Genomic DNA, 26,459 nt, shown 5'->3' on the forward strand with positions numbered 1-26,459 from the left:
TTATGGCACATTGATCAGATGTGCACAGAAGCACCTTAATAGTTGCTTCTGTGAGAAGGGACACAGGAAAAGAGGACAAAGATGTGATTTAATGTGAGGGTGGGGGGAATTGGAAGATTACACTGATTGGATCAGTATTCCAAGCTTCAACTGGTTTTGCTGTGTTGCTAAGGTAGTTGTGAATTTTTGTTTGATTTTGTCATTAGAAGGAAAGTACATATTGCATTCTTCTGTAATAGCTTATATGCAGCAAATTCTGCTTAGATTTCTGTGTGCAAAGCTCAAACTTTTTGTGTTTGAAGAAAATTAAGCACTGAACTTTTACCTCTGCCATAGAATCTGAGACTGAATACAGGCTTATGGTGAAAGTGGCCCTAGCAAGAAACATTTAGAAAGACAGCTTCGCAGACAACAAGTAGAAAAGATGGTAAAGCTGCATTTGCACTTTATCAAGGAAAGAGTTGAGCCTTTATACAGCCTATAAGCCACTGATGTTGATATTTTTCTGGGGTTTTCTTTGTTTGGGCTTTTTTATTTGCTCGTTTGTCGCAGTGTTTTGAAGTGGGCATCCAGGGTTATGGCCTCTACTGTTGGATTCTTTCCCTGCCTCACCCTAAGTCTGGAGACTGGAATTAAGTGTTTTTTGTGCATAGGGGTGCTGGCAGTGTAGATGCAGGATCTGGTTTTGAAGTTTTACCTAAAGCAGATCTTTTCTGGATTGCTGTGTATCCCAGTGGGGATCAACTAAGGTCATACATACTGCTGTGTAAAGGCAGAGACGAAGAATGGAGGAATGCTGACTCCATTCAGGGTTCATCTGTAGTAGCTGTCACATGCTAGCAAGTCCTCATCCCTTAATCCTCCAGGCAGAAAGTGGAAGGATGGGGGAATAATGTATGCCTGGGTTTTGCACCACTGTAGGTATGGGATGCCAGTGGTAAGCACTGGACCTGGACCTGGACCTGAAAACTGAATAGTGCTTTGCAGCAACTTGATTGAGATGTGCCCAAAGTGTCCTTGTGATTTAGACTACACTATGAGCTTTAGTTTGGCTCATAGGAGCGTAATGGGGAAGGGATGGTGCTGCTCTATACAACACAGGGCTTGATGGAGTACTGTTGAAGAACTACTGTCAGCAGTAGTCAACAGGCAAAGAACAGTCTGACAGTGGTAACATGTTCAGGATCTGTGTAACTATGCATTTGTTAAAGCTGAATTTTTCAAAAATGACTGTTGAATTTAGATGCCCCTGTTTTGTGACCTTGCTCTACCACGCCTCAGCCTGATTATTCTGTGTACTGAGCTTCTAAAATTCCTTCTGGTGGCAGTGGGAAGTGTAAAATGGTTTACAGTTCTCAATATCAAAGCCCAAAACACCATGTACTAACCAGCCCAAATGAGAGAGCAGAAATTCAAGTGGTCATGTAATTTTTTATCCAAGATCTGATTCAACTAGGTGAAGGATCAAAATCTGGTGGGGAATTGAGGGTGTGTTTTTTCATTGGAGCTCAGACATTTGTAGTTCTTCATCTGTGGACATCAAAGTGCTTTGAAGTGCAGTGTTAAGTATTGTTATCTCTGTTTTTTTTAAAGCTGTGGTAAAGTGACAAGCCAGACTTCACAAAGGGCACTAGCTCAACTAAGGAAAATGTCTAAATTTCATGAGTCTTTGTCCAGTGCTTCATCAGACCCCTGTTCTGCAAGAAGGCCATTTCATTGACTAAATCCTACCAGCTTAGACACAAAGTATATTGTCAAGAGGCGAGTTATGCATGCATCAGGATTTGGCCCCAAAAGAGGAAATTATTTTATCTCCCCACATGATCAATAGCTGCAGTTGAGCTGAGACCTTGGCTGTGATGTGGTGGGTCCTTGCCTTGCTTTAGGATAACTGCTCCTGTTAAACTAACTACTCCAGCAAGAGCAGCAGCTGCAGTGTAGTGCAGACATGCCTAAACTAGCTTAAATAGTTCAGGTACTGTTAGCCACTGAGCCAAAGAACCATAGAGTTCGGCATGGGCTTGATGCCTGAGGATTTTATCCTGCTTTTTATGAGTTTCTTTACCATCAGAATGCTTTATGAGCATTTCTTTACCATCTCAGCTCAAGCAAGCCTAGCAATGTGTTGAAAAGATGGCTGGTGAATCTGGTTCTCTTTCTATAATAGTACTAGTACTTTTGCCTGCAGAGCTGAGCATGGTGCTGGGGATGATTGTAGGAGATACTGCCTTTGTACAAGTGTAGCAAAAACTGTTTTTCCTCTCTCTGCCTACTGTTCTCCCTCTTATTACCTATCCTGGTGTTCATCAAGACCTGCCTTGCCTTTAAGATTGTATGCTGTGAAACTGCATAGCAATTAAGGTTCTGCTGCAGATCATAAATATCTAGGAGTTGATGAAAGCTTGGAGAACCAGCTGCCTCCTGGAAAAGCTTTTGGCCTTGCCTGACTATGGATCTAACAGGAGAATCTGTAGAGGTTAGATATGGAAAAACCAAGGACCATTACCCCCGTCAATTAATGGGGACCAGGGCAGCAGAAGCATTCCTGATGCATTCTCTCAAGTCATTGCCCAGATGGTGGGCTCTCAGCTCAGCCTCTGCAAAACTGCTCTGCTGATACCTGTAACTCATCAGTTTTCTCCTGGCAGTCAAGGACATGAGCAGGAACGATGGTTCAGGTCCCTAAAACCTAAGTAACTTCTGCTGAGTCAATAGGGGAGGTACCATCTATGCCCTCAATTTTGTTTTCAGGAACAGCCTCATCAAATAGTATTTGTGGCCAGAGACCCTAAGTAGACTGCTGAGCTGTTAAATTGCTAACCTACCCACTAGCCCTAGTTTATTCTGCAGCAGAAATACAAGCATACCTGGACCAACCCCCAGAACTTAACTCTGAACTCTCATTCTGTCAGAATCCCCAGCTTGTTTTTAAAATGGCATTTATTTGTGCTAAACTACAAAAGAGTTGGATGCAGTCTGCCAATTGTGCTTTCCCTCTCTGTGCACTAAATTTTGTTCATTTGCCTTACATGCCTCAAGTTGCTCTAACGCTGCTAGGAAAGTAATTGCCTTGCACTTTCTCTTTCTGATGCCCACGGGTGACTGTGGGGGACTCCTCCCTGGGTACAGTGCACAGTTAAAAGCCCAGCTTCTGCTGCTTTGCTTAAGACCTGGTTATTTCTTCTTCTTTTTTTTTCTTCTCTTTCTTTCTCTCTCTTTTTTTTTTTTTTTTTTTTTTTTGTCAGCTGCCTGTTATATCAATCACAGAGCTGGGATCTATTTATAGGTTGGGACTCAGAGTACTGTGTCCTAGTCACAAAGAGAGGCAGAGACGCAGAGGGGACTGTCGGCTGGTGCAGGCGGAACCAAAAGATATTTAATCAGCAATTAGAAACACCTGAGGGCAAGGGAAATTCTACTCCAGCCTCGAGCTTTATCTCTCAGCCTGCAGCATGTAAGTAGTGAACTTCTACCTTTTACTGCATTTATGGGGTTGTTTTTTGTTTTGGGCTTTTTTAATCCAAATGTTGCTCTGAACCAATCCTTTTAGCTGGGCTGAAAATTAAGGCAGCATCTCAGTATGGTTAAAGGTAGTATTTTTTTTTCTATTTTCACACTGTCAAAGGAAGGTCAGCATGACCCACAAGCAGAGGAGTTGGTTCAGAACTTTGTAGAAATCAGTCAGTTTCACTATTTGAGAGTGGCTTTTTCTCTGGAAATAAGCAAATGAAAGTTTGCGTGGAACAGTTTTGTTTTGGGAATAGAAAGGGTCAGGTTTGCTGGCATTCCAAAAAGGTCAATGTATAATGTAACACTGCTTAAGGGCTTACCAAGGACAGGTGCTATTTATCCCATGCTGGTAAAGGCAAACCTGGAAACTTCAGCAGTCCTGTCTTAAAAGAACCAAGCACCACCCTTTCCTCTATTGAAAAAAAAAAAAAAATCAAACCACCCCCCCCCCCCCCAACCCCCCCCTCCAGCTTCACATCAGACCTTCTGTTAGCATGGAGATGAAATTAAATTTTGCTTTTACTGAATGCATTTATCATTGAGCAGTTGACGTTTCTTTAATTTTAAAAGTCCCACAGCAACCAAAGTCTTCAGTGACAAAAGAGGGGTGCAAGTCTTTGTAAAGTCGGCACAGTGGTAGTCAGAGAAGGAACTTACTCTCTCATTGCTAATGAGCTGTTTGCTTTAAAGCAGACAAAATGCAAAATGTTTGAACAACATTGTATTTTTAGAGTATTTTAGTTAACAGGAATATGAAGAGAGGGAAGACAATAATTAGTCAGAAATTGTTTTTTATTGATAGCTTTTAGCACAAAGAGGTTTTTCTTGTTTCATATTTTTGCCTGAGTTTGGGGCTATAGGTTTTACAAAATTTAAATTTTTTATTTTTTTTTAAGTATAGAAATATTTCCTTCATTTATTGTTTTTATAATGTTTACTTCCCAAAATCCCAATATTACAATTTTTAATTTTGCTGTGCTAAACATTTTAATATAAATTTATAACTGAATCTGTGTTCTAAAAACTTTTCTTCCCCACAATTACCATTTTTGAAAGTAACAACAAATCAAATGAAGCTGAACTTAAAATAATTTGGAGGAACAAGTGTCTCATAAAAATAGAATAATAAAATCAGAGCTGTTTCATAGGTAAAATATCAAGTCCTAAAAAATACATGATAGCTGAGTTGCTTGGACTGACTGTAGAAAGGTGGCAAGTGAGCTTGCTCATAATTTCTTTATGTTGCATTTCTTTGCTGTACATTTTATAATACTCAAAGTTTTTAACTCAGGTTCTAGAGACAAAAAATCCTGGCAGCAAATTAATTCTGTCTGAGTTTTTAGCGATTGATATAAATACTCCATCCTTCAGCTAGAATGCTAGATATAAGAAAGGCTTTTAGGAAAGCGTGGATAAACGTGGTGGATGTATATACACAAATAGTGCCCAGAATAATGGTTACAATCCACTGCTTGGTATGAAGCTCCCCTCCCCCAAATAAAAAAAAATGTTAACCTGACCATTCTTATCATAGGAAGCTTCATTTTGATTATTAAGGCTTTTTGCTTTACTTAAAAATGAATGTAGTTGAATTATTTAACTCCCTTTTCTGTTTGTTTTGGCATGATATTACATTTATTGCCTCTCTGTGACAATCGTTATTGTGTAATAAAGGGAGAGCAGATTTTCCTGAAAGACATTAAAGAAATAAAGTTGCTGACTCTAACAACTAACTAACAAGGAATCTATCAGATAGCTGGTCTGAGGTTCCCCTAAAATTGAAAACCAAGAGACATGTTATCACTTGAAAAATGAATCTTTTTCTTCTTACATAAACAGAAATATCAGCATGACTATGCTTGGGAATTACTGCAAAAACTGATTTACTATAAATTTTTGCAGACATCCAAGCACTCCTGAAGTAGTCCTTCAAGTATAAAGCTAGAAAAATTTTAGTCTTAAGAATTTGTTTGGACTGTTCAATAGTTGTGTCATCGTAATTGCTGGACTTTATCCTTCTATTTTAACTGCATGTGGGTCTTTTCCCCTGTTAAACCTGCCATATCTTTTTATTACTGTATTTGGAAAAAGTAGCTAAGCATCTACTGTCCTGTAGCATACCAATCAATAGTTTATGGGACCACTTTTATTTGGAGGAAGGGAGTTACCTGCGGTTAGAGGGAAGACTTTGATGCATTATGTGGAAGTATTTGTTATTTAGTTTTTTCACTAATATTTCATGTTTTGTGGAATAAGTGTTTACCAGCCTCCAAACTGACTTACTCTGTACAGTGTAGTTTGTCACAGGGCTGTTGCATGAATTTATTTTTTTTTTATTCCTTAAACAACAAATAATTTTCATTTTGTCCTAGTTTATTTGTTTCTTTGACTGCAAAGTAATGATTGACATGCAGAGTCTCCTCTTCAAGCCCCTCCTTTCATTGCTGAGTATCGCACCCCTTATAAATAAAACCTCTGCCAAATCTGCTGCACAGGTGTCTGAAGCACATGCTCAGGTGTCTTCCTGTAAATCCCTGAGAATAGGGATTAAACACCAGCAGGAAAAAAAAAAAGAATACTCTTCTTGAAACGGTTCTGTGTTTTTAGGGGCCTTCTGAATAAAACCCCCAGCAGCCAGTTATTAAAGATTGTGTAGTGAGCTATCTCTCTTACGTCTTTTATAGCTTCACCTGTACATCTGTCCGTCTAGTTCTCTATTTTTACATTTCATTATGCTATGCTTGCTCTCCTCCTCTCTTCTTTTTCTTTCCTGAAGACACATTTCTATCTGGCACAGAAAATAAACTCAGATTTCGGGTAGTTATGTTAATCTAATTCAATCCTCTGTGGGTTAGGAGTGAAATTCTAATAGTGGAGCTGTTGAGGGCTTTTTTGTTAATGGCTTGGGGATTACATTGAGTTAAAGGCTCATTTCCTAATCAAACAGAGAGGGAGAGAGTGACTCCGAATATTTATGAGTCTCCCAGCGCGAGTTAAACATTGAACTCCAAAAGCAGGATTTCAATGCTGCAGAAAGAGTTAAAACCCCTCAGGGTTGCTGTGTCGAGGAGAAGGGAGGAAAAAAAAAAAAAAAGAAACCAGTTAAGCCATCAGCATTTTCAACTGCTGCATAACTTCAGTTTGGTGAGAGAAAATAATCATCTCACAGAGCTAAAATGGAAACCGTAGCAAGATATTTAAAACAAAGTCAAGTGATGCTTCAAAAAGGCTCTTATTTAGTGAAGCAGGATACACGCAAGGCATGCAGCAGCCTAATAGAAACTCCACATAAATATTCTAAATGAGAAGGATTGGAGGGTGGGCTGCCTTTTTTTTATTAGTGCCTGGAAAACCCGATTTAATTTTTTAATGCTTTTTATTTTTGTTCCTACTTAAATCTTGGGTAGCCTTTTCTTTAAAAAAAAAGTGTGGATAGGTCAATATCTAAATTGTTCTTCTTCTGTTATGTTGACTGGTATCTTTTGAGGCATTTATTTCTGTCCTTCAGTTCTTGCCTTGTTGTAGTTGAGAACTGGATTCGCTGTCACAGGAATGATTGACCAAATTAATGCCTGATTGCTTTTGTGATGAGTTCATCATACATGCTTGGGTAGACCCTGCTGTTACTGGAAAAGAGCAGGCCTGCCTGCCTGCAGCAAGCAGAGGGCCTCTGAGTTGCTAAAGGCCTGGTGTGTTGTGAACTAGCCAGCAGTCCTTTTTTTTTTTTTTTTTTTTTTTTTTTTTGTCTCAGAGCTTGGCTTGGATTTAGAAAATGTGTCTGTGGCGGGTGACCTGCACAAAATCAAGGCTGTGCCACGATCCTGCCTTTCTTCTGTAAAGAGGTCCTGAAGAGGAATGGGTATAGAAACCTGCTGTCTTCCAACACATGGCCAAGTCCATGTTCCTCAGTTTCCCCGCCTGTAAAATGATGCATGAGTGCCACCAAAAGTACTCCAAGATCTACAGAGAATAATCTTATATAAATCTCAAATGACTCATTTGCCCATGGCAAAAACTGCAAATCACTGACACAGGTGCATATCTTGAAAGCAAGAGGATTTTGTGCTGGCAACAAGAGTTACCCAAGTTTGTCTTTTTTTGTTTGTTTGTTTGTTTTGGGGTTGTTGGGCTTTTCTTTGTTTTTAAATACATTTGGTCCATGCCACCAAAAAGGTTTTCTTGGTTTGGTACGACAAGCAGATAGAAGGCTAGCTTACTCCTAGTATAACATTCCATGGTGTTGTCCTACACATTATGTCTGAATATGATCTTGGTGACTCTTGTTGAGAGGAAGCTCCAGGTTTATTGCTCAAAAGTGGTAAACTTTGGCAAAAAAAAGTAAGTTACTGTTTCGTTCTGGAGCAATGTGTATTGATGGTCATCCTGTATGCACTGAACTTGGTGTTTTTGCTGACATGTCTGTCTGGGTGCAGCACCTTGAGGTAAGCATTGGCACCTTGCCCTAGTTTAAAAATTATTTAAAACTGCGACCTGATGTGAATGCCTGAGGCCCATTCTCTGCTCTGTGCCTGACCTGCTGAGGAGAGCACCATCAGCTAGGGTGTACTTCATTAAATGCATTTTGAATACATAATATTTGTGCTTGTTCCCTCTAATAACTGACACCTATAGCACATCACTTTGAGACAGGAGCTTTCTGTGGCTGAGCTAAACACTGTATAACAACACTATTTCCTGCCTTCCTTTCCCTTGCCATCCCAGTGTCCTTTCTGTTTGCCTCAGCCTTTTCCTCTCCTGCACTATCATGCAGTGGCCGTGGCCTCGCAGTTTATATTTCCCCTGCTGACCTTTCGGGAAAAATACCCTTCCTTCTCTTTTTGTCCTTTCCAGTGCTATGCTGAATCCTTTGAATGACCTGCTGCTGTTTACCCTGAAGGTGGCTGCATTTCAGTACAGCTTAGCCTGGCATATACAGTTTATGAAGAGCTAGGGAACTAAAATCTGATTTTCAACTTTTCCACCAGCTAAATAGAAAGCTACTGTGTTCTTGTTGTCTTCTTGTCATGTTGATTTTATAGTAGTGTAGGAATTTTGGGGAAGGAACTACTGCCACTCTTCAAATCACCCCGTTTAGTTGAGGTTGTAACTTGAAAGTAGCCACAGTTCTAAAGTCTCAGGACTCTTTAAAGTCTCTAGAGAAAGGGGTGTGTCTTTAGGAGAAATTACCTTTTCCAATGGGATAAAACTTGCAACTAAATCTTGTTGTTTGGATACTGGAAAGCATATGTCCAGCATGTGTGAGAGGGAAGCATAAGTGACTATTTTTATTCATTAAGGGGTTGCTGCCCTTTTCTTTCCCTCAAGCATGTGAGATACGAATGATCCTGCTCACAAGAGTTTCATGCTGTTCTCAGAATGGGTTCTCTTTCTCTTCGTAATTGTGTCTGCTGGATCAGCAGGAAATGTACTCCAGAAATTCTTGTTTCCCCAGCCTCTCATGATCACCTCTTTGTAGTAGGCTTAAGCAAATGACTTGTAGCCATATACTAAAACATAAGCATTTCATTGACATCCCTCTAAAGCTCACAGGACCTAGAGGGTGACTTTCTGGGTGAGAAGAGAGGGTATGCCTGCCACCAGGCTTGCCAGACAGCTTTATTTTTGTTTGCTTTGTTCTCCATCCTCAGGCCTTCCTTTCTTTTTCCACAGGTCTTCTGGAATTTAATAAATTGCAGTTACTCTCATTGGCAGATCTTTCTAATGCTTCCATTTAAATAAGTTCTTCCCTGTTCCATTGTGACTCCATGGCCTAATACAGAGGATTTCAAGCTTTCTGTATTGGTGATGTGAACTCGCGTAAACTGGTGAAGAGCTGATGTGAATATGATTTTCTCTGTCATACTTTTTGGACCTACATTCTGTAGTGCTGAGAGTATGGCAGCACTTGCATTATAACTATTGCTTAGTGCTGTCTTTGCATGGGGGAGGACAATGAGGATTTTGTGAGTAAAACATAAGCTAGGAAGGGATTCCTTGCGTCAGCATCCTCTTTAATGCTTTGCCCCAAAATCAATCTAGAAGCCTGTCTCAACCCCCGCTGCTTTTTAGGTGGAAATTTCTGTGTACAGCTTAATGTATTCATGGCCAATCTTTATACCAAGTTGTTTGTTTCACTGTTGTTCTTTAATTCTATCTCTGATACAGATTCTCTATTCAGTCTGAGTCCCTTCACTGATGTGTTTTGACCATCTTAAATGGGGTTCCTGTTTGCCTGTTCTCCAAGATCTATGGAGAATTGAATGATCACAGCAAAATTCCTTGTGTTACGGCAGGTTCTGAGTGCAATTCTGTGTTTTGTCCTCAGTAGACCCTATTCTCTTTTTTACATTGCAGATAATCATGTGATTCTTCCATTCTTCCTGAGCTTTCTGTCCATTCCTCTTACTCTCTTTTTCCTATATAGGATTAAACTTAATTTTTGTGTGTATCTAAATAGGCTTTACTCTTGTAACTCTGTAATGACTGTCCATGCCATCTATTGCCTATGCAGATCCCTTCTGTGAGTGTCAGCTGGTGCTCTGGGAACGCTTTATACTCTCTGCATAGAGAAATATACTGCACAGAGAGATAGTGGGGATAGAGAACTGTTTTTTTGGGACCCTGTATCCAATTCAAAGAAAACAGATGCAAGGGTATCTCCATGTGCTCAAAGAGCTGTACACAGACATGGTTTTGCTGTGCTGAAGTAATAGGCTACACAATGCAATACCATGTTCGCCTGGCTACATCCAGCTCTGTAGACTCTTCTGGCACATAGGCTCATGGAATGCATGTTTAAGGACAGAATTAATAGGGCTGTTGCTGTGTTTGTGAAGGGTTAAATGATGGGAGATGAGAGCCACAGCTTCCCCTGGGGAATAAGAACTAGCCAGAATAATTGATTGTCTTGGCTTATTGATCCTTCAGGAAACAGCACTGAAGCAATAATGCTGTTCCTGCCACTTTGAGGCACTTTGTACCAGCAACATCCTCTGTTTACCTAGGATACTGCAAAGGAAGAGCTGCTCTGTTGCAAACCCATTCCAGAAAAGCCCTGTGCTAGATGTGTTGAATTTACCACTTGTATGTCTGCTCCCAGGGAGAGGTGCACGTGCAGAGAGGTAGCTCAGCAAGTGTTGTTATTTTATAGTGCTTAATGGAGATGGGCTGTAACTGGTACCTTGTGAATTATTATACTGAGCTTTTGCTGGCAGTGTTTTGGTCTGTACCATTCTGTGAAGCCTCAGGCTGTCTTGTGACAGGGTAACTATCTCTCCCATCCTTCTGCCTAACTTTACCTTTCTGATGAGTTGGCAGTCACCCCTGGTTGGTCTTGCTTGCAAGTTGGAACAGGGTGGTTGAGCATTTTTGATCCTGTGAGCCCAGTGCTAACTCATGGCCACCTGTGTGAGCTGGTGGGGGTAGATGATGAAACATCCCACCTGATTAGCACCGAAGTTCCAAACCTTCCTTGAGAAGTCAGGCATTTCTTTCTGGCCTCAGGGTGGCAGAAGGAGAAACCTCTACCTGCTATAGGAGCTGCTGGAAGAGCAGTGCTTTTTTGTCTGCTTAGCTACACCACCCCTATAGATGCATGAAATATGTCTAAAGAACACAGCACAGCATGCAGATTGTTAACCCTAAGGAACTGCTGGGTGCTTCAGCAACCACAGGCCTGTGAGGGGTAGGGGAGCATATGTTCCGGCCTGTTTTGGGGCTCTTAGTTGTACTTGTAGCACAGTGGGGTGTGAGAGAGCCCTCACATGGTTCCTCCTGAGGCATCAGTTTCTGAACTGGGCTTTGCTCACACTGTCAACTGGACCATTGCTGATAGTGACAAGATTTGAACTCTTACCTATAGAAATAAAAGGGCAGCTTGCTCATCATGCTCCCTATCTCCTATTCTCTCTGCTTTGCACTTGCACCCTTTCTCTTTGTGGATGTGCTGGGTTTTTTGAGGAATCTCAGGCAGGTCTCTGCAGCTTCCCATAACCAGGTCAGAAGGCCAGGAAACCTTGGGACCATTTGGAGGGCATTGCAAAATCTTGCACAAAGCCAAAAAGCTGTTGTGCAAAGCTGCCTTATTAAGTCTGGCCAGCTTACATACAGAGATACACAAATAACTTAGCCATTTAATTACCCTATATATCATTTCTATACTTCATCCTCTTTGATGTTACCAACAACTTTATTGCTGTGCTTGATGTTTGACTTTATATCTCCACCATGTGAAAGCAAATGATGAGAAACATTGCAGTTTGCTTTAAAGGGAGAAAAGTGTCTAAACCACAAGGGTTCAGCAAACAAGTAAAAAGCAATGCCAACTTTTATATATATATATATATATATATAAAGGGGGCGATAAGAATAACCACCAGTGTATCATAAAGAACATAATTATGTTTATTTTGGGACTTGATCAGTAGTTGAACATATGAGGCTCACAATACTGGGTTTAATACAGTATGTGACATTGTGTATTATGTAATGTAAAATTATTATCTACTACTTAATAAATCTCATGCTGTGATTGTTCCACTTCTTTTTGACTAGCTCTCAGACTGTTGCTACAAGTTGTACAGTCAGTTTTGGCTCTTACTTCCATTTTGCCCTCATTGTTTGTATCATGACACTTTTCCCTGCTGCTGGGGCTGCTGCATTTAGCCATAAGATAGCTTCTGACTGAAAGAGCTTCTGAATGGATTCAAGATAAGAGACTACCAGGTGGTAGAGTCAGACATTAAGTCTGTGGCTAGAAGAAAGATGAAGGTAACTGAGAGAGATATTTGTGGTAATGCACTGTTGCAAGTGTGGCTTGTTTGGAGTGTAGGTGGCTTTACTTGCTGTGCACTTAACAAAAAGACAACAACAACAAAAAAAGAGCATAGGTCTCTATTTTTGTGTGTAAAACCTGCCTAATTCTTTGCTTTGCAAAATTTCACCTTCACTTCCTTAGGTGAGAACTCTGCTACGTGTTCTTGATATCTTTATACTTGCATGTGTGTTTTCCCCTTCTTTTCAGTGTTGTAGTCATCCTTTTATCTTAAAAAAAAAAAAAAAACAAAAAACAAACCCAAAACAAAACAATGCTTTAAATAAGCTAAAGAAAGTATTTTTTCCACATAACACAAAGTTAAACTGTGGGACTTACTGACCTCTGCATCATTCAATGGCAAAGTTATGGATTCAGAAAGATATCGAGGAATTTTTGGAAAGTGTGGACTCATCAAGTGGCAAGTATATGTTATGGTCTAGAGGGAGCAGCCTAAACCACAAGCTGCCAAGATACTGATTGTGCAGTCTGCAAAGGTGCACAAGGTGCAGAGAAGGGAACACATTCTTTCTTACAGTCTTTCCTTGAGCATGTGCTAGTATCTGATATCAGAGATAGAATATAGGACTTGGTAACTTCTTAACTTGACCTGGTATACTGTCCTCACAGCTTCTCTTGCAACTGGAAATGGTGTTGTCACTCTTTGTGGGTAGCCGAATTACTTGTTTACATGATACTCTATTACAGACATGCAGTGTCTGTATTTTGGGATGCCTGATGTTGCTTACCCCGAATGTTTTTCTGCTGTTATAGGCAGTGATTCTAAAGCTGTGAAAGTCCCTAGGATTGATAAGCTATGCCACTGTGAAAGTAGCTGTAGAATACAAGAATGCAGCCAGGGAGTGAGGCTGAGCTAAGCTGAAATGATGCTTCCTGAATTTATCCTTTCTGATTGGTACTGTGTTCTTTCCCACTTAGCTGAGTGGCTCTTGTGGTGGAATTTGCAGGGCAGAAGTAGGCCCAAAGGGAAAGAGGCAATAGGTTAGAAGAAGCTTTCAGTTATTTAAGACAACATTATGCAACAGCCATGAGTTTGTTTCAGCGTATAACATCCTCTGCTCTGCAATGCATAGGTCTGCAGAAGGTTTTGTCACCTGATGGCTTTTGGCTTGGTGATATGTTGAGTCACAAGAGCATTGCACTGCAGTATCACCAGTTGGTGGAAGATTCTTCAAGTAAATTTTAACACCCAGCAGGCCCTTTGCTATGCTGATATTTGTTCCTTATAACTTCTACAATGGCTTCTGGCGTCTGGCTTCATCTTTCCCATCTGTGAGTGATGTGCCTGCAATACCTTCCTTCTGCAATGGAGCATCTGGGAATACCTTACCAGGTTTCACCGGACAGAGAAGGCATTTGGACAAGAGCAAGGTGTTTTGCTTATAAGATGATTGTTCAGTGTGAGAAAGAGGAAGGGCCACAAACATTTGTGCAGCCTGCTTCTTGTGTGACACCTACCCTGTGAGCCCAGAGTACTGAGAAAGTGACCTGTTATCTGTTGGAAACTGTAGCTTAGTGTTTTGGCTCCAGCCTCCGCCCCTCAGATTTCATGGGCCTTCTCCAATGCAGTCACCTCTAAACCTGTAGTTGTAAAACTGTGTAAACTTGGAAGCTGTCTCATGTACTTTTGCTGCTTAATGTATGTCTTTAGTAAAACATTAATGCCTTGGGGCTTCTGAGCAAATTTACTTTCATGGCTCAGAATTCACCTCCATAGTGAGAAGACAGCGCTGCATTAACTTTGGGGAGCTAGAAGAGGCTAGGCAAGGAACAACATTGCCTCCTATCTTGCTTCAAATGTCGATGGTCATCTTTTGCATGTTTCAACACTTTGCATTGGTAGGTGCTGACCCACATGGGAATGAAAACCAGAATCTCTTACACTGAAGTCCCGATAGGCACTCAATGCTGAAAAGCTCATGACAGGCCTGGAGTGTTGGGGAACTGTGCTAGTTTTAGCTCTCAATCCCAGCCAGAAATATTCCCAATTTTCCCTTTTTGTTTCCAGCCTGACAATTATGTGACTATGAACACTGAGTTTTTAATATTGTATAAACGTCTTTTTGTACTATTTTATATTTCAAAGCAGTGCCAAGCAGGAATTTGTGCTGCTGGCTTCCCATTCATCTGGGAACTGCTGCAACTTTGGTAGAGGCACGTTTCTGCGGAGAGGACTCAAGCTGCTGATTTTGACTGGAGTTTATTTCTGGAATGCAGCAGTGTTTCACCAATGGAGCAGCTGTCCTGGAAACACTTACCACATGGGGTCATTTTCCTCTCTGCATGTAATCAACAAAGCCACCCCAGTTAATCTGAATCCTTTTAAGTCTCCTAAACTAGACCACAGGGAGTGCAGAGAGGTCTACAGGACTCTGACCGCCTTCACTTCCTACTGCCGTTATTAGGGAAGAAAAAATGCTCCCATGCTTACATGTTCCTTAAAGGGGAAGCCTATAATCTTTTCTGAGCATGGAAAACCATTTCTGTCAGTACCATGCTACTGATACGGGGGGAGGTATAGGTCCTCCATTTTCTATGGATATTTTGTAATAGTAGCTACACTTCTCCTAAGTTTACCAGCTGCTCCAGATTGTGCAATCACAGCAGTCAGCAGTGGAGAAAGCTTCTTGGGTTATTCAGTTCTTTTTCTTCTGTTTGATTTGCTTTGTTTGCACAGCTTTCTTCCATCCCTGTGCACTTCTGGGGATAACAGTTCTACAGCTCAATTCCTTCTGCTATGAAATTTTCCCAGTTATCAATTTAAATTATTTTTTAATTTCCTTTCTTCTCTCTAGTTCTCTCTCATGTGGACTTGCTGGTGCTCGGTTAATGGTTGGACTCAATGATCTTAAAGGTCTTTTTCAACCTATGTAATTTTATGATTCTGTGTTGCCCAGTTACTTCCACACTGTTTCCACTCTTCAACACTTTTTGGATGCAAGTTCTGTCTCTAAGTCCTCCTTGCCTCCAGTAGGCTTTTTTTTTTTTCCCTTGCTACAGCCTTGCATAAGTCTCTTGAGCTACTGTATTATCTTTATTGTAGTTCTATTGAGGTTTTATGTTTTGAGTTTAGTAATTCCTTTCTTTGTCTTACACCTGTCTTTTAGGACAGGGTGCAAGGCCAGTCACAGGTAGCAGTCCTTTGGGGGTAGGAAGACATTTTCAAGCCTGGACAAGGACAGTTTTTTCATAAAGTGATTAAAAAAAACCCAGCACTTCACTGAATTCAGCTAGAATATTTAAGTGTTTCAGAGTGAAGAGAACTCTAGAAAATATTCAATGGATGTACAGTTTCTTTTTCTTATTGTAAGTTCTTTGCCTTTCCAAATGAGTGATGGGATGAACGTAATTAGTCCTTGGGTCACCCCTATGGAAAGGTAAAAGCTGGCAGGATGAAAAGGCTCATGTGATCCCTTTAGAGAAAAGGCAATACAGGTTTTCCTTACTGAGAGCCAAGGGGCAGTAAGTTGTAGTAGGAAACTGTGTTTTTCTAACACTGTTTCAGAAGCTGAGGGTGAGGCTTGAGAAATGTTGCAGAAAGGACAGATGATCAGGTTTTAAAAACAGCCTGCTATGACACCAATCAGAGAGGGGATTGGAGAACAGTGCGTGCCTTTAAGAAGCCTTCAGTAGGCAATAAAGTAGTAAATTGACATGTAATAGAGAAGAATAGAAAAATATTTTCCCCAGTACTATGACAGAGTCTCTTCTGATGGAACATGGCTATGTTCAGTTGAAATTAAATGATGGATTTATCTGTTAAAAGTAGAACAATGTTTGGTTAGCCAGAGTGTGTGAGACACTGGAAGAACAAAGATTTTCCTCTCCTGTTTATGAGCGTGTGTTACAGAAGAGTTCACAGTTTGACTTCAGGCTTCTAGTGCACCGATATTGAAAATATATACTGTAGTAGTGAAGACAAACCGGGATAGTGAGGCAAACGCATCGGGATTGACTGGTTGACAAACAATTCTCTTCACTCATTTTCTAACCATGATGAACTGGGTTTATAGTATGTGTTCTCACTGGCAATTTACTTTATGAAGCTTGGATAAAATTTCAAAACAAGGAGATCTTTATAAATCTCAATTGCCTTGCTTCCCATCCCAGAGATTACCAAATCTAAGACATGAGCATATTTAACTGACCATTTTTCCTCTTGTTTATGATTCATGCACTGCACAGCCCTTGCCATTAGCCTTTAAACATTCTTTGTATACTGTCGTGGTTTAAGCCCAGTCAGGTAATTCGTTCGCTCACTTCCCCCCCTTTTCTTGCCCTCCCCCTGCTCTCGGAGGGACGGAGAGGAGAATCGAAAAGAATGCAACTCCCACGGGTTGAGATAAGAACAGTTTAGTAACTAAGGTATAACACAAATCACTACTGCTACCACCAACGATAATAATGATAAAGGAAATAACAAGGGAAGAGAATACATCATCTCACCACCAGCCGACCGATAACTCGCCCCCCCCCCAGCCCGACCAAGCTCTGACCGATACCTCCTCCAACCCTGCAGACTCCCAGCCCTTCTGGCTAACTCCCAGTTACATCCTGGGCATGACGTGCTGTGGTATGGAATACCTCTTTGGTCAGTTTGGGTCAGGTGTCCTGTCTCTGCTTCCTTCTGGCTCCCCCTCCTCCCTGGCAGAGCATGAGGCTCACAAAGTCCTTGGCCAAACCAAACCATCCTTGTTATCAGCTCTGTTCCCGAGCTGAAAGTCAAAACACTGCACTACACCAGCTACCAAGAAGGGGAAAAATGACTGCTACTGCTGAACCCAGGACATATACATTTTGTACATTTTGGTAGATGAAGCATATATTGTCTGGCAAAAATGAGTAGTTTTCGTAGCAAGGTTACTATAATATGTAAGAAATTGCCTTCTGAAAACCATGTATGATGTCTCTTAATTGAAACTCATTGGAAACAAATGAGTATTGGATAGTAGGTACAGCACAAACACTTCTTAGTGAATAGTTTCAGCAGACCAAAGCAGATGCTGTCTTTGCACATTTGTCTTGCTTTCTACAATCCTTAAAGAACCACAAGGAATCTAAACAGATTTCAAGGCAGACCCATACCACTCTAATGCTCTAGGGCTAACTGCATAGCACAGGCCATTAAAATCCACCTAGTAACTCATGCACTTAGCTGGGCAGCTTCTTAACATCAATGTCTTCTAGAGAGACATAAAACCTTGATTTAAAGACATTGTGATAGATTATCCAGCATGCCTCATGGCAAGTTGTCCCAATGGCCAGTTCCTGCTGTTTAAAAATGTCTTTATTGCTAAGTGAAATTTGTCTAGTTTTGGATATCAGGAATAGTCTTGTCTTACATCCTTTTAAAGCTAGATTAAAGAACTTTCCACTATTAACTTTCCCCCATTTACAACTAGATCAGGTCACCCCTTAGCCTATTATTGGAATTAAATTTATTATGCTTCTCAGATCTCTCACTGGATAGACTTTGTTTCAAGCAGGCATTAGTTTGATAGCACCATGCTTTTCAGTTTGTGATTTATGTCTCTCAATCTTATTCTGTCTCAACCACGTCATCCTTTACCTACAGGAAAAGGCAAGTTTTCAAAGAAAAATACCCCATGTATGAGTGCTTTTAAGAAACCATTTGATACTGCTAATGGTACACAACTTTCACAGCTGTTGTAATGTAGGGATCATATGGCAGGTACAGGTATTTATGTACACCTGGATTTAAAGTAATCCTGCTTGTGGTCAGTTTGAATTAAACTAACATTTTGGCATTTTTAACTCGCGTCAGCTCCTCATTCTAAGCTGTACAAACAGGTGTTAACACAAGGGAGGAGGCAGGACACAGGTAGCTCAGATGGGAAGGATGGTGGGATCTCTTTCAGCAACAGAGGTGGATTAGTAAGATTCTGCAGCCTATGTAGAGAGAATTTTTCTGCAATCTGATTTTTAAAAGTTAAACACCTAAAAGAAACAAACAGGCAAGAACAATGTAGTTTTATGCTCTTTGAATGTAACATATGCATGTTATTTGTATGAAATTGAAAGAAAATCTAGAATTCTGTAGAGGGGAGGAAGATATGTGATTCTTTCTATGGTAATTTTGAAATAAATATAGTAAAATCTCTCAGAGAAAGAAACTCGGTGTGCTCTAAAAGCCTTTGGGCTTCCCCATAGTGTATGTGGCAGAATGTAGATGTTTCTCAGGAAGAATCACAAAATGGTAGAAAAGTTAGGGTTGGAAAGCACCTTAAGATCATCTAGTTCCAACACCCCTGTCATGGGCAAGGATGCCTCACACTAGACCATGTCGCCCAAGTCTCTGTCCAACTTGGCCTTGAGCACTGCCAGGGATGGAGCATTTACCACTTCTCTGGGCCACCTGTTAAGAATCTGGGGAAGAAATCTTCTACATTCATATTTTCCCAGCTTTGCAAAGGAATGGATGTTAAGAATAGTTACTTCAAGGAAGTTGTGCTCTGAAAGAGGCTCGCACACAAGGCCGGAACTAGTAGCCTGTTGTTAGGGGCGTGAGAGAGTAAATCTGAGAGGGAATGGGATTTTTTCAGTCTTGCAGGATTTTAGAACATTGGAATATCTCTTCCAACGTCTCCCCCGACCTACCTGCTATAATGCCATGAGAAGGCCACTTCCTTTCACTCCCCTTTGCTAGGATATCACAGCTAGTCAAAATCAGACCCTGTGAATGGATGTAGTAATGAAGGCCATTCATTAGTCTCAAATGCAGGTGGTCTGTATATTTATAATTTTACTATGAGCTTTATTCATTCTCATTAAATTAGAATTTGATTATCAAGAGAGAAATTTTAAGTGCTTTACCAAAGAATTCTAGAACCAGTTGGTAGATACATTGGATTGCTTGTACATTCACTATAGCTGTATCCAGGGAAAAAGAAAATACTTGGATTATGAAATCAAGGTAACAAGGCTTCATGCATCAGAATTGCAGCTGCTGGAGTGAAATATACCCTTCTTTGTACTTTCTCTGAATAATTTGATTGTTTGTGATATGGACAGTCTAAGATTTATGGATATAGCTTCTCAGCTGGTGTAAACCAGTGCAGCTGCGGTGAAACCAAATGAGCTCTGCCACTGTACACCATATTACAATTTGGCGCTCAATGTAGTTAGGTAGATGTGTCCTTGCTTTTAAGTGTTCAGGTTTTGTATATGCAACAGGTAACTACTGGGTTTTCAGTAACCTAAAACAGCTCTGAGCATGGTTCTAGCAGTAGGTTTTACTTTCCAGCTGTACCTACATGGGGGGAAATATTCCCATCAGTTAAAAGTGGAGCACAATGGAGAACTGAATGAGAAAGCATGGGTTAATGGTAGCAACAGGCAAGTCCAGTCTGAGCTGGCAGACCAAGGAGGAAAAGTGGGCAGTTTGCAAATGTTGGCCTTTTTATGAGATTTCATTGTATTTTATGCACGCAGGATGCAATGAGGTAGTGTTCTTGCTTGGTACTGTTCTGGTAAGATTCACAGCTCTGGGCACTAGCAGCAAAAAATGCAGAGGAAACTTGGAAGGTAGTAAGAGAAGAACAACAAAAATGATAACAGAGCTGGAGGGATTGTTTTTATGAGGGAAGATCAAAAGACCTAAATATGTGGAGCTTGGCTAAGTGATGACTAAGAAGGGAACATGAAAACTACCTACAACTGTTTGAAGGATATAAACACTACAAGTGAGCAAACAGTGGGGTGAAAAATAGTCTGTGAATTTGAAAGTCATTTTCAGTGTTCTCTAATTCCACCCTTTAGTATTCTATCTCTGTTAAGACTTGTGCTTTACTGAAAACATTTCCAGGGAAAAGCACACTTGTATATTCAAATGCTTCAGTCTCTGTGAAGGAATTCTGAAATGTAAATTTAAGCTTAAAATTTGAAGTTTGCTTTAGCTTATGTAAGTCAGGTAGTGTGTAGTACATTGGACTAATCAACACCATGCAAATTTTCTGCATGGCAAGCCAAATACCTGGTTGAAAACTGTATTTTCAGTTTTAACGTGGTACTTGGGTGCTTCCCTGATGGAATTAGTTAACTGAGCAACGTAGGATAGGTTCCAACTGCTTTCTTTCAGCTTTGCACAAAAAGGTGAGGCATTTGCTTTTGTTGACAGGCTGTAATTTATAAATGGTATGATTTGCAACTTGATATATTGGGGGAGGTATTTTTTTTCTTTGACAAGAGTTAAAAAGTGACTACAGCCCGAAACAAGAGCAATGTATAGAAGGGCTGCTGGTGCAGTTTTATAAAGTTGTCCAGATGTGCCTTTGCACTGCAAGAAAGATATTTTCTAATTTTTTTTTGCACAATTCATGAGCTGGGAAAAGTGGATTTAGCTCCTGTGATCCTCCGGACAGTTAGAGCAGTTGAACTGAGAAGACATTTAAGGATGAGTTTAAGAAAATATTGTGTTAATGGTGACTTTTTTTCTCCTCCTGGAGGTCCAGTTGTCAGTTAAATCACTTGGGCAAAGCAATGGAAGTGGTTGCTGGGCAAAGCCTCAGGTGAACTGACTAATTTGGTAAGTCATTTTCAACTTCAGCGATTTGTGAATTCAGGTATCAAAATTCTGTGTTAATACTCATCAACAGGCTTTTCTAAGCACCTTTCTCTGTTAGTGCAGGATTGATGCATGCTGCCCAGAGAATAACAAGAAATATATGGTCGGCTGTGTATATACACTCTTTAAGAAAATGCCTCTGGATACAGTTGTGTATATGTATGCACGCATGCGTCAACCCATACTGCACACAGAAACTACAGGCATTGACCTATGCAAACACACACCAAATTATCGCTTCCTATAAACAAATTAGCATGCTTTAAAAGGTGAAAAGCTCTATAAAATTGTCTGCCCTGTTGTTTATAGTGTGAATAGAGGATGCACTACATTACAGAGAAGCTCACATCTCTCTCTTCTCCCCCCCTCTCTAAATGGACGTGTGCTCCGTCCGTTTCACCATTGTTCCTGCCAGCCCGATCCCAGCAGGGGTTCCCTAATTAGCAATCTCTTCATTTCCAATCAAAGCACAAAGCGGCCCCAAAAGTCTCTCTTTATGAGGGAGCTGAGCGGTGGCTGGGGACGTGGAGTGGGATAATTGCCTTCGCCACTGGCAGCAGTAAGCAGCCTGGCTAATTCATTATTGTAATAACTTTGCTTGTCCTTGGGGAGGGGGGGCTAGGGTGAGGAGGACTGAGCCTGGCGGTGCTAGCTGAGGACAGGGGGAAGGGGGAATCCAGCCAGAATTGAGGTAGAAGATGGGAACAATTGGCAAGAAAGGAGAAACTATTCAAGATTTCTCTGTCTGCCCCCCCCCCCCCCCCCCCAATAATTTGAGGATGATGTTAATTTCTGGCATGGCAGCCAGCATTCCCTGAGCAAGACTGCTGAGGGCACCCGTCTGCTTTGCCCTTGTCATGTTCACAGAGAGGGACATCTGGAAAGGTATGTAACTTGTCCCCAGGATGGCCGGGGAGGCTGGGGCTTAGTGGATGAGGGAGACTGAGGGTTAGTCTCTCAGTCCAGGAAGGAAAAGTTGACACGCAAGATTGCAATAAGGTTGAATGACTGAGCTGCCCACACCCAGCAGTTTGTGGCTTTTAGCGATGCACAAGAAGTCACCAGTCCTTGTGTGGAGATTGTGTGCTGTATTTCTTCAGTGGAGCCAGGAGGTGGCAAATCCTGTGGCAGAGCTTTGTTCTTATCTATTGTCTCTTTAGAATATCTTTAAAGACTTACCTGTCTTCATGTGGATGACTGTTTTGACTTTGCTGGAGCTCTGTTGGCTTTCAGTAGCAACCAAGGCTCTGAACTTGTGAGCTGACTGCTAGGCTGAGATGTCAGCAGGTGCTGGAGCAGCTAAAGTGAATAGGTGGTGATGGTGGTTACTTCCTCTTACTTGAAGGGAAATGTCTGTGGTGTGTCACAGTAGGTTCATTAGGGTTTTGGTTTTGAAATGTGTATGTGTTTAAAGTAGGTAAGGTCAGTCATATATTTCCAGATCCCCTGGTTCTTTGAGCTTATCTCACATTGTTGTGGCAGGGTCTTGGCTACTGTACCTGTTAGGACAGCTCCTTTTCCAAATTCCTTTGAGCTGTTACTGCTATGTATGTTCATTGTGCTCATCGCTGAGACTATCATGGTTCATGTTTCTGCACTGAGATGGCTGCTAATGTAGCTATGAATTTTACTGTCAAAGTTTTTTCACTGAAAATTAGTATTTCTTACATAAAAATAAACAGTGACATCAAATTGCAAGTGCCAAACATACAAATCTGTGTGTGGCAGGAGCAGTTTAACATTAAATTATGCCACTGTATTCATGAATACTTCATTCTGGAGTGATTTGTGCTGCACCTGTGGTACGGAGAGGCACATGGAGCAAGTCCTCAGCCTAACAGGCATTTCAATACTACGTAACAGATCCTTTGCTTCCCGAAGAGCTTAGCCACCTGAGATGCAAAATGCTTAGTGGTAGTAGATGTTTGGGGGTAGTGGGATGAGCAATGGAGTATTAATAGGTGTTTAGAGCAGAATTTATAGTTGATGTCCTGATACTTGTGACCAGTGCTGTTTTCCCAGCTGCTGTGTGCTAGTTGCTGTCTAGCAGGTTTTTCCTCCTCTTGTCTTCTCTTCCTCTTGACCAGAGATTCAACCCCTTGGAGGCTGTGCTGCCAGCAGCCAAAGGAATGTGAGCTCAGTGAGCTAACAAGCAAGACCAAACTTCCTCTGCCTGGTACTAATGTCTGTGTGGGGTCCACAGTGCTGATTAGTAACTAGAGTCCCAAGAGAAAAATGTCTTCTGATTTTTATTTTCCCATGATCAGTGCTGTAGTCCTAGTTGTGTTGTGCTTCTTGTTGTCTAATGTAAATACCATATAGCGAGGAAACGTCAAACAGGCCAATGAGTGTGTGCACAATGGCTACTGTGAAGGATTTCCATCACTTGCTGTGTGTCTTGTGCCATTTCTATGCTCCTGGACCCTTTTTGAAGGATGACTGTAGCAGTCATGGGGGAATTGCACATCTCCCACAGCTTGCCCAGTTAATGAATTGCAGCAGTAACAGCGCATAGGGTTGAGGTGAACTCATGTGGGTAACCCTGTCTGCTAGAAATGAAGATATCCCATTTGTACATTTGTGGGATTCTCCATCATGTGGTAGGTCCTACTCTTGTTGCATTTATCCCTCTAGCCCTTTGAGAACACTTTTAACTGTGGAAAGTGTAGTGACCTAGAGTTAGATCCATGCAGTGGCTAGACTTTTGGAACAAATTGTTTTCTTTTCTTGTGTTTCCAACTGCTCAGGGATAAGGATCATCTTGAATCCTTTTCCTGTCAGTTCAAGAGGCAATGAATCTTAAAGACCTTTTGGTAGATAAACTGGGGACAGGGAGTTCAAAGTTCAAAATGAAAGTCATCTGATATACAGCATGCTGGCATAAGGTTGATGGAATGCTTGGATATGGGCAAGGGTGGATGGGCTGGAGTAACACTGAGCAGTTTAGCCTTGACTTCACTTTTAGTCTGAGACCCTAATAGTTGCACTGTTGGCAATTGCTTGAGGAGAGTTAAGAAATTGTGGCAATGGGCATGAGAAGGAATATTAATGATCCAATTTCCAGCTGGGTTCCACTCCAAGGCTTCGCTGGGTGATGTGCATTTTTAATCATAACAAACCAGAATGAGAAGGAGTTGTTTGCAGCAAGGCAGGCCTGTGTGTGAAACCACAGGGTGTGACACCATCTCAGACCTCTGCCTGCTGCTCCGGGGCAGTTGCACAAGGCTGCTGTGCTTGAATGCCACCATTCAAGCTAGGTTGGGCTATGACCATAGCACAGCCTGGATCACTGCTATAAATGGATCCATGGAGGGTTATCTAATAACTGTCTTGAATAGCCTGAAGATCTTGACCTGAGGAAATCACTGAATTTGACTGGAGCTTTGGATCGAAACTGGCCTTGGTTCAAAAAGAGCTAGAAATAAAATTTCTAGATGTTAGAGACCATAGTGCTGTAGCCATGCTGAATTTCCTGGTAGCTAGTTTTTGCAGTCTTGGATGGTTTCTGTGATAGGGTCTTCTCACTTGTTTGTGTTTCTGGGACATGATTTCTCTGACTTTCAAGAATACAGTCTGGCTAAGTGATGTGCTTAACAATAAGTCTGCATTGATCCTTTCAGTCTTAGAGACACAGCTTTTGAGAGAATTTGGGAGAACCCAGAGGTTTTCTTTACCCTCTGAGTGCTTTGCATTCTGAACATTCATCCACAGAGAACTTTGCTGTACTTCTTTGGGAGCCCATCATTACATTGTTCAAGTAAACAGTAGGAGTTGCTTTTGAGGGACATGGAGCCCCTTTGGCCTGGGGCTAAGTATTCTGTGATCATTTAGTAGTGGGACATGTAGCTCTGTGCTTGATACATATTTGAGAAATTCCAGCTCTGTACCCTAACTTACCTGCTAAGCTTCAAGCACCATGTCTCAGGACAGGTCCCTCTTTATTTGCCCTTCATTCTGTTTTTGGTGACTGTGTAACTGCTTTGTCTGTAGGGTTAAATTGCTAATAGTCACAACAGTGTTTTAGTACAGCAGTTGTCTAGTGTATATGAAAATATGGTGCAGAAACACAGCCTTTTTGTGGCAGAGTTGTCTAATACATCTCTTTGGCAGAAAAAGCAGCAGCTTAGCTTTATCAATACAGGACTTGGAGTGTACACTAAGCACGATGGTAATTCCATCTAGCAGAGGGCAGGGGTGCCACAGATTCTTACTATAATGCAGGAGTTATGGGAGGAAGAAATACTTTTCTCTCATCCCCTCAAGTGTATATTAAGGCCAGAAGCATGTACTGACTTTCCTCTTGGAGTTCTCAGGAGCTGTTCAGTTGTTACCCTACATGTTAGTGCTAGCCAAAACTAGGGAAAAGGGCTGAAGTACTGCATGCCTTCCCTTTGTAGCATCATGTTTTGTGTATCTAGCAGTGGAAAGGTGGCTAGTGTTTGATATCCCAGTACTCTTGCTCATTATTTTCAAGTAAACAAGGTGAGGTATCTGGAAGAGGCATGAGAAAACTCTTGTCCTGGTTTTTATCCCATTAAGCTGGGAACTAACATTTTCTGGGATGGTCTGTGCTGATGCAGCTGTCTGTATTGTGTAGGCTGGGGTTAGACCATTGCTGCAGAAAGATGGGACTCTTTCTATTGGAGAAGAAGTTTGTGAAAGGACACCTGCAAAATCAGAGCCAGCTGGGCCACTAGTGTCTGCCCCAGCTCCTGACTTCCGCAGTGCCAGGGGAGATGCCAGCAGCCTAAAGAGTTCTGTGTAGGAATGAAAGTTACATGATTTATGCAAGAGCTGTTTCACCTGAGGAAGGGAATTCACTGAAGTGGCTGGGGAGGGGATAGGAGGGGTTGCTTTTCAACATCCACAGGAGATGCTGCCTCTGGCGTGTCAAGGCTGGAGGACATAGTGAGGGGTTTGTACATGTTGTGTTCATGCAGCAAGTCTGGCCCGCGAGAGGTACCTTCCACTTGGCAAAGCTGTCTCACAGCTGCCGCTTGACACCCAAGCAGCTAATATGCCTCCTCCACAAAAGGCTTTGGTTTGAAATGTCAAAAACTTCGATTCTGTGTGTGCATCTGTATGTATGTGTGAAAGGGTGGAGATTGAATGGGCAGTGGTCCCGTCCTCGTGGGGGGAGGGGGCTGCGAAATGGATATAGCTTGCTGTGGTTTTACAAATGCTTTTTGGGGAAGATGGATATAATTTGCTGAGATAGGTGTTTGTTGCCCAGGCAAAACTCTCAGTGCATTTACAGCAGTTCTACATGGTCTCTGTGTGTGTGGTAGTTACGTGTGTGTGCATGTACATGCTTGTGTATGCCTTTATTTCCATGCTCTGGCTGCCTGCCTCTGATTTAAGGGCAGGTTTTATTCCCCAGCTGCCTCAGGGCTCCTCTTTTCTGATTGCATTAAAGTCTCTGTAATTCTCCCCTCATTAATGATTGGCATATTTTTACCTCTCACTAAAGGAGCTTGGAGGCAACTCCCGTGGGGCCCTGCTCGCCAAATGAAACAATTTCATCCTGCTCCA

At 41.5% G+C, this 26,459-nt stretch overlaps 1 protein-coding gene across 6 annotated transcripts in view; it reads left to right on the top strand.

The window, feature by feature from the left end:
• Positions 1 to 26,459, top strand: part of ESRRB (estrogen related receptor beta) — a 141,218-nt gene that overhangs the window by 4,253 nt on the left and 110,506 nt on the right. For 3 of the 6 annotated variants that reach the window (XM_062636117.1, XM_062636121.1, XM_062636124.1), the window contains exon 2: positions 3,246 to 3,454. The exons of 1 other annotated variant lie outside the window; for it this stretch is intronic. Coding sequence is in view for 1 of the 5 variants with exons in the window: in XM_062636124.1 (XP_062492108.1) it covers positions 3,453 to 3,454 (2 nt within the window). In the remaining 4 variants the exon portion in view is untranslated. Of the gene's footprint in view, positions 1 to 3,245; positions 3,455 to 20,808; positions 20,889 to 26,459 lie in introns of all 6 variants that reach the window. 2 more of the 6 variants (XM_062636122.1, XM_062636119.1) reach the window with 2 other exon arrangements.

This window comes from Pezoporus occidentalis, unplaced genomic scaffold (genome assembly GCF_034315485.1).
Source record: "Pezoporus occidentalis ecotype Australia unplaced genomic scaffold, CSIRO_AGI_Poc_V1 ctg47, whole genome shotgun sequence".
In the NCBI taxonomy this organism is placed as follows: domain Eukaryota; kingdom Metazoa; phylum Chordata; class Aves; order Psittaciformes; family Psittacidae; genus Pezoporus; species Pezoporus occidentalis.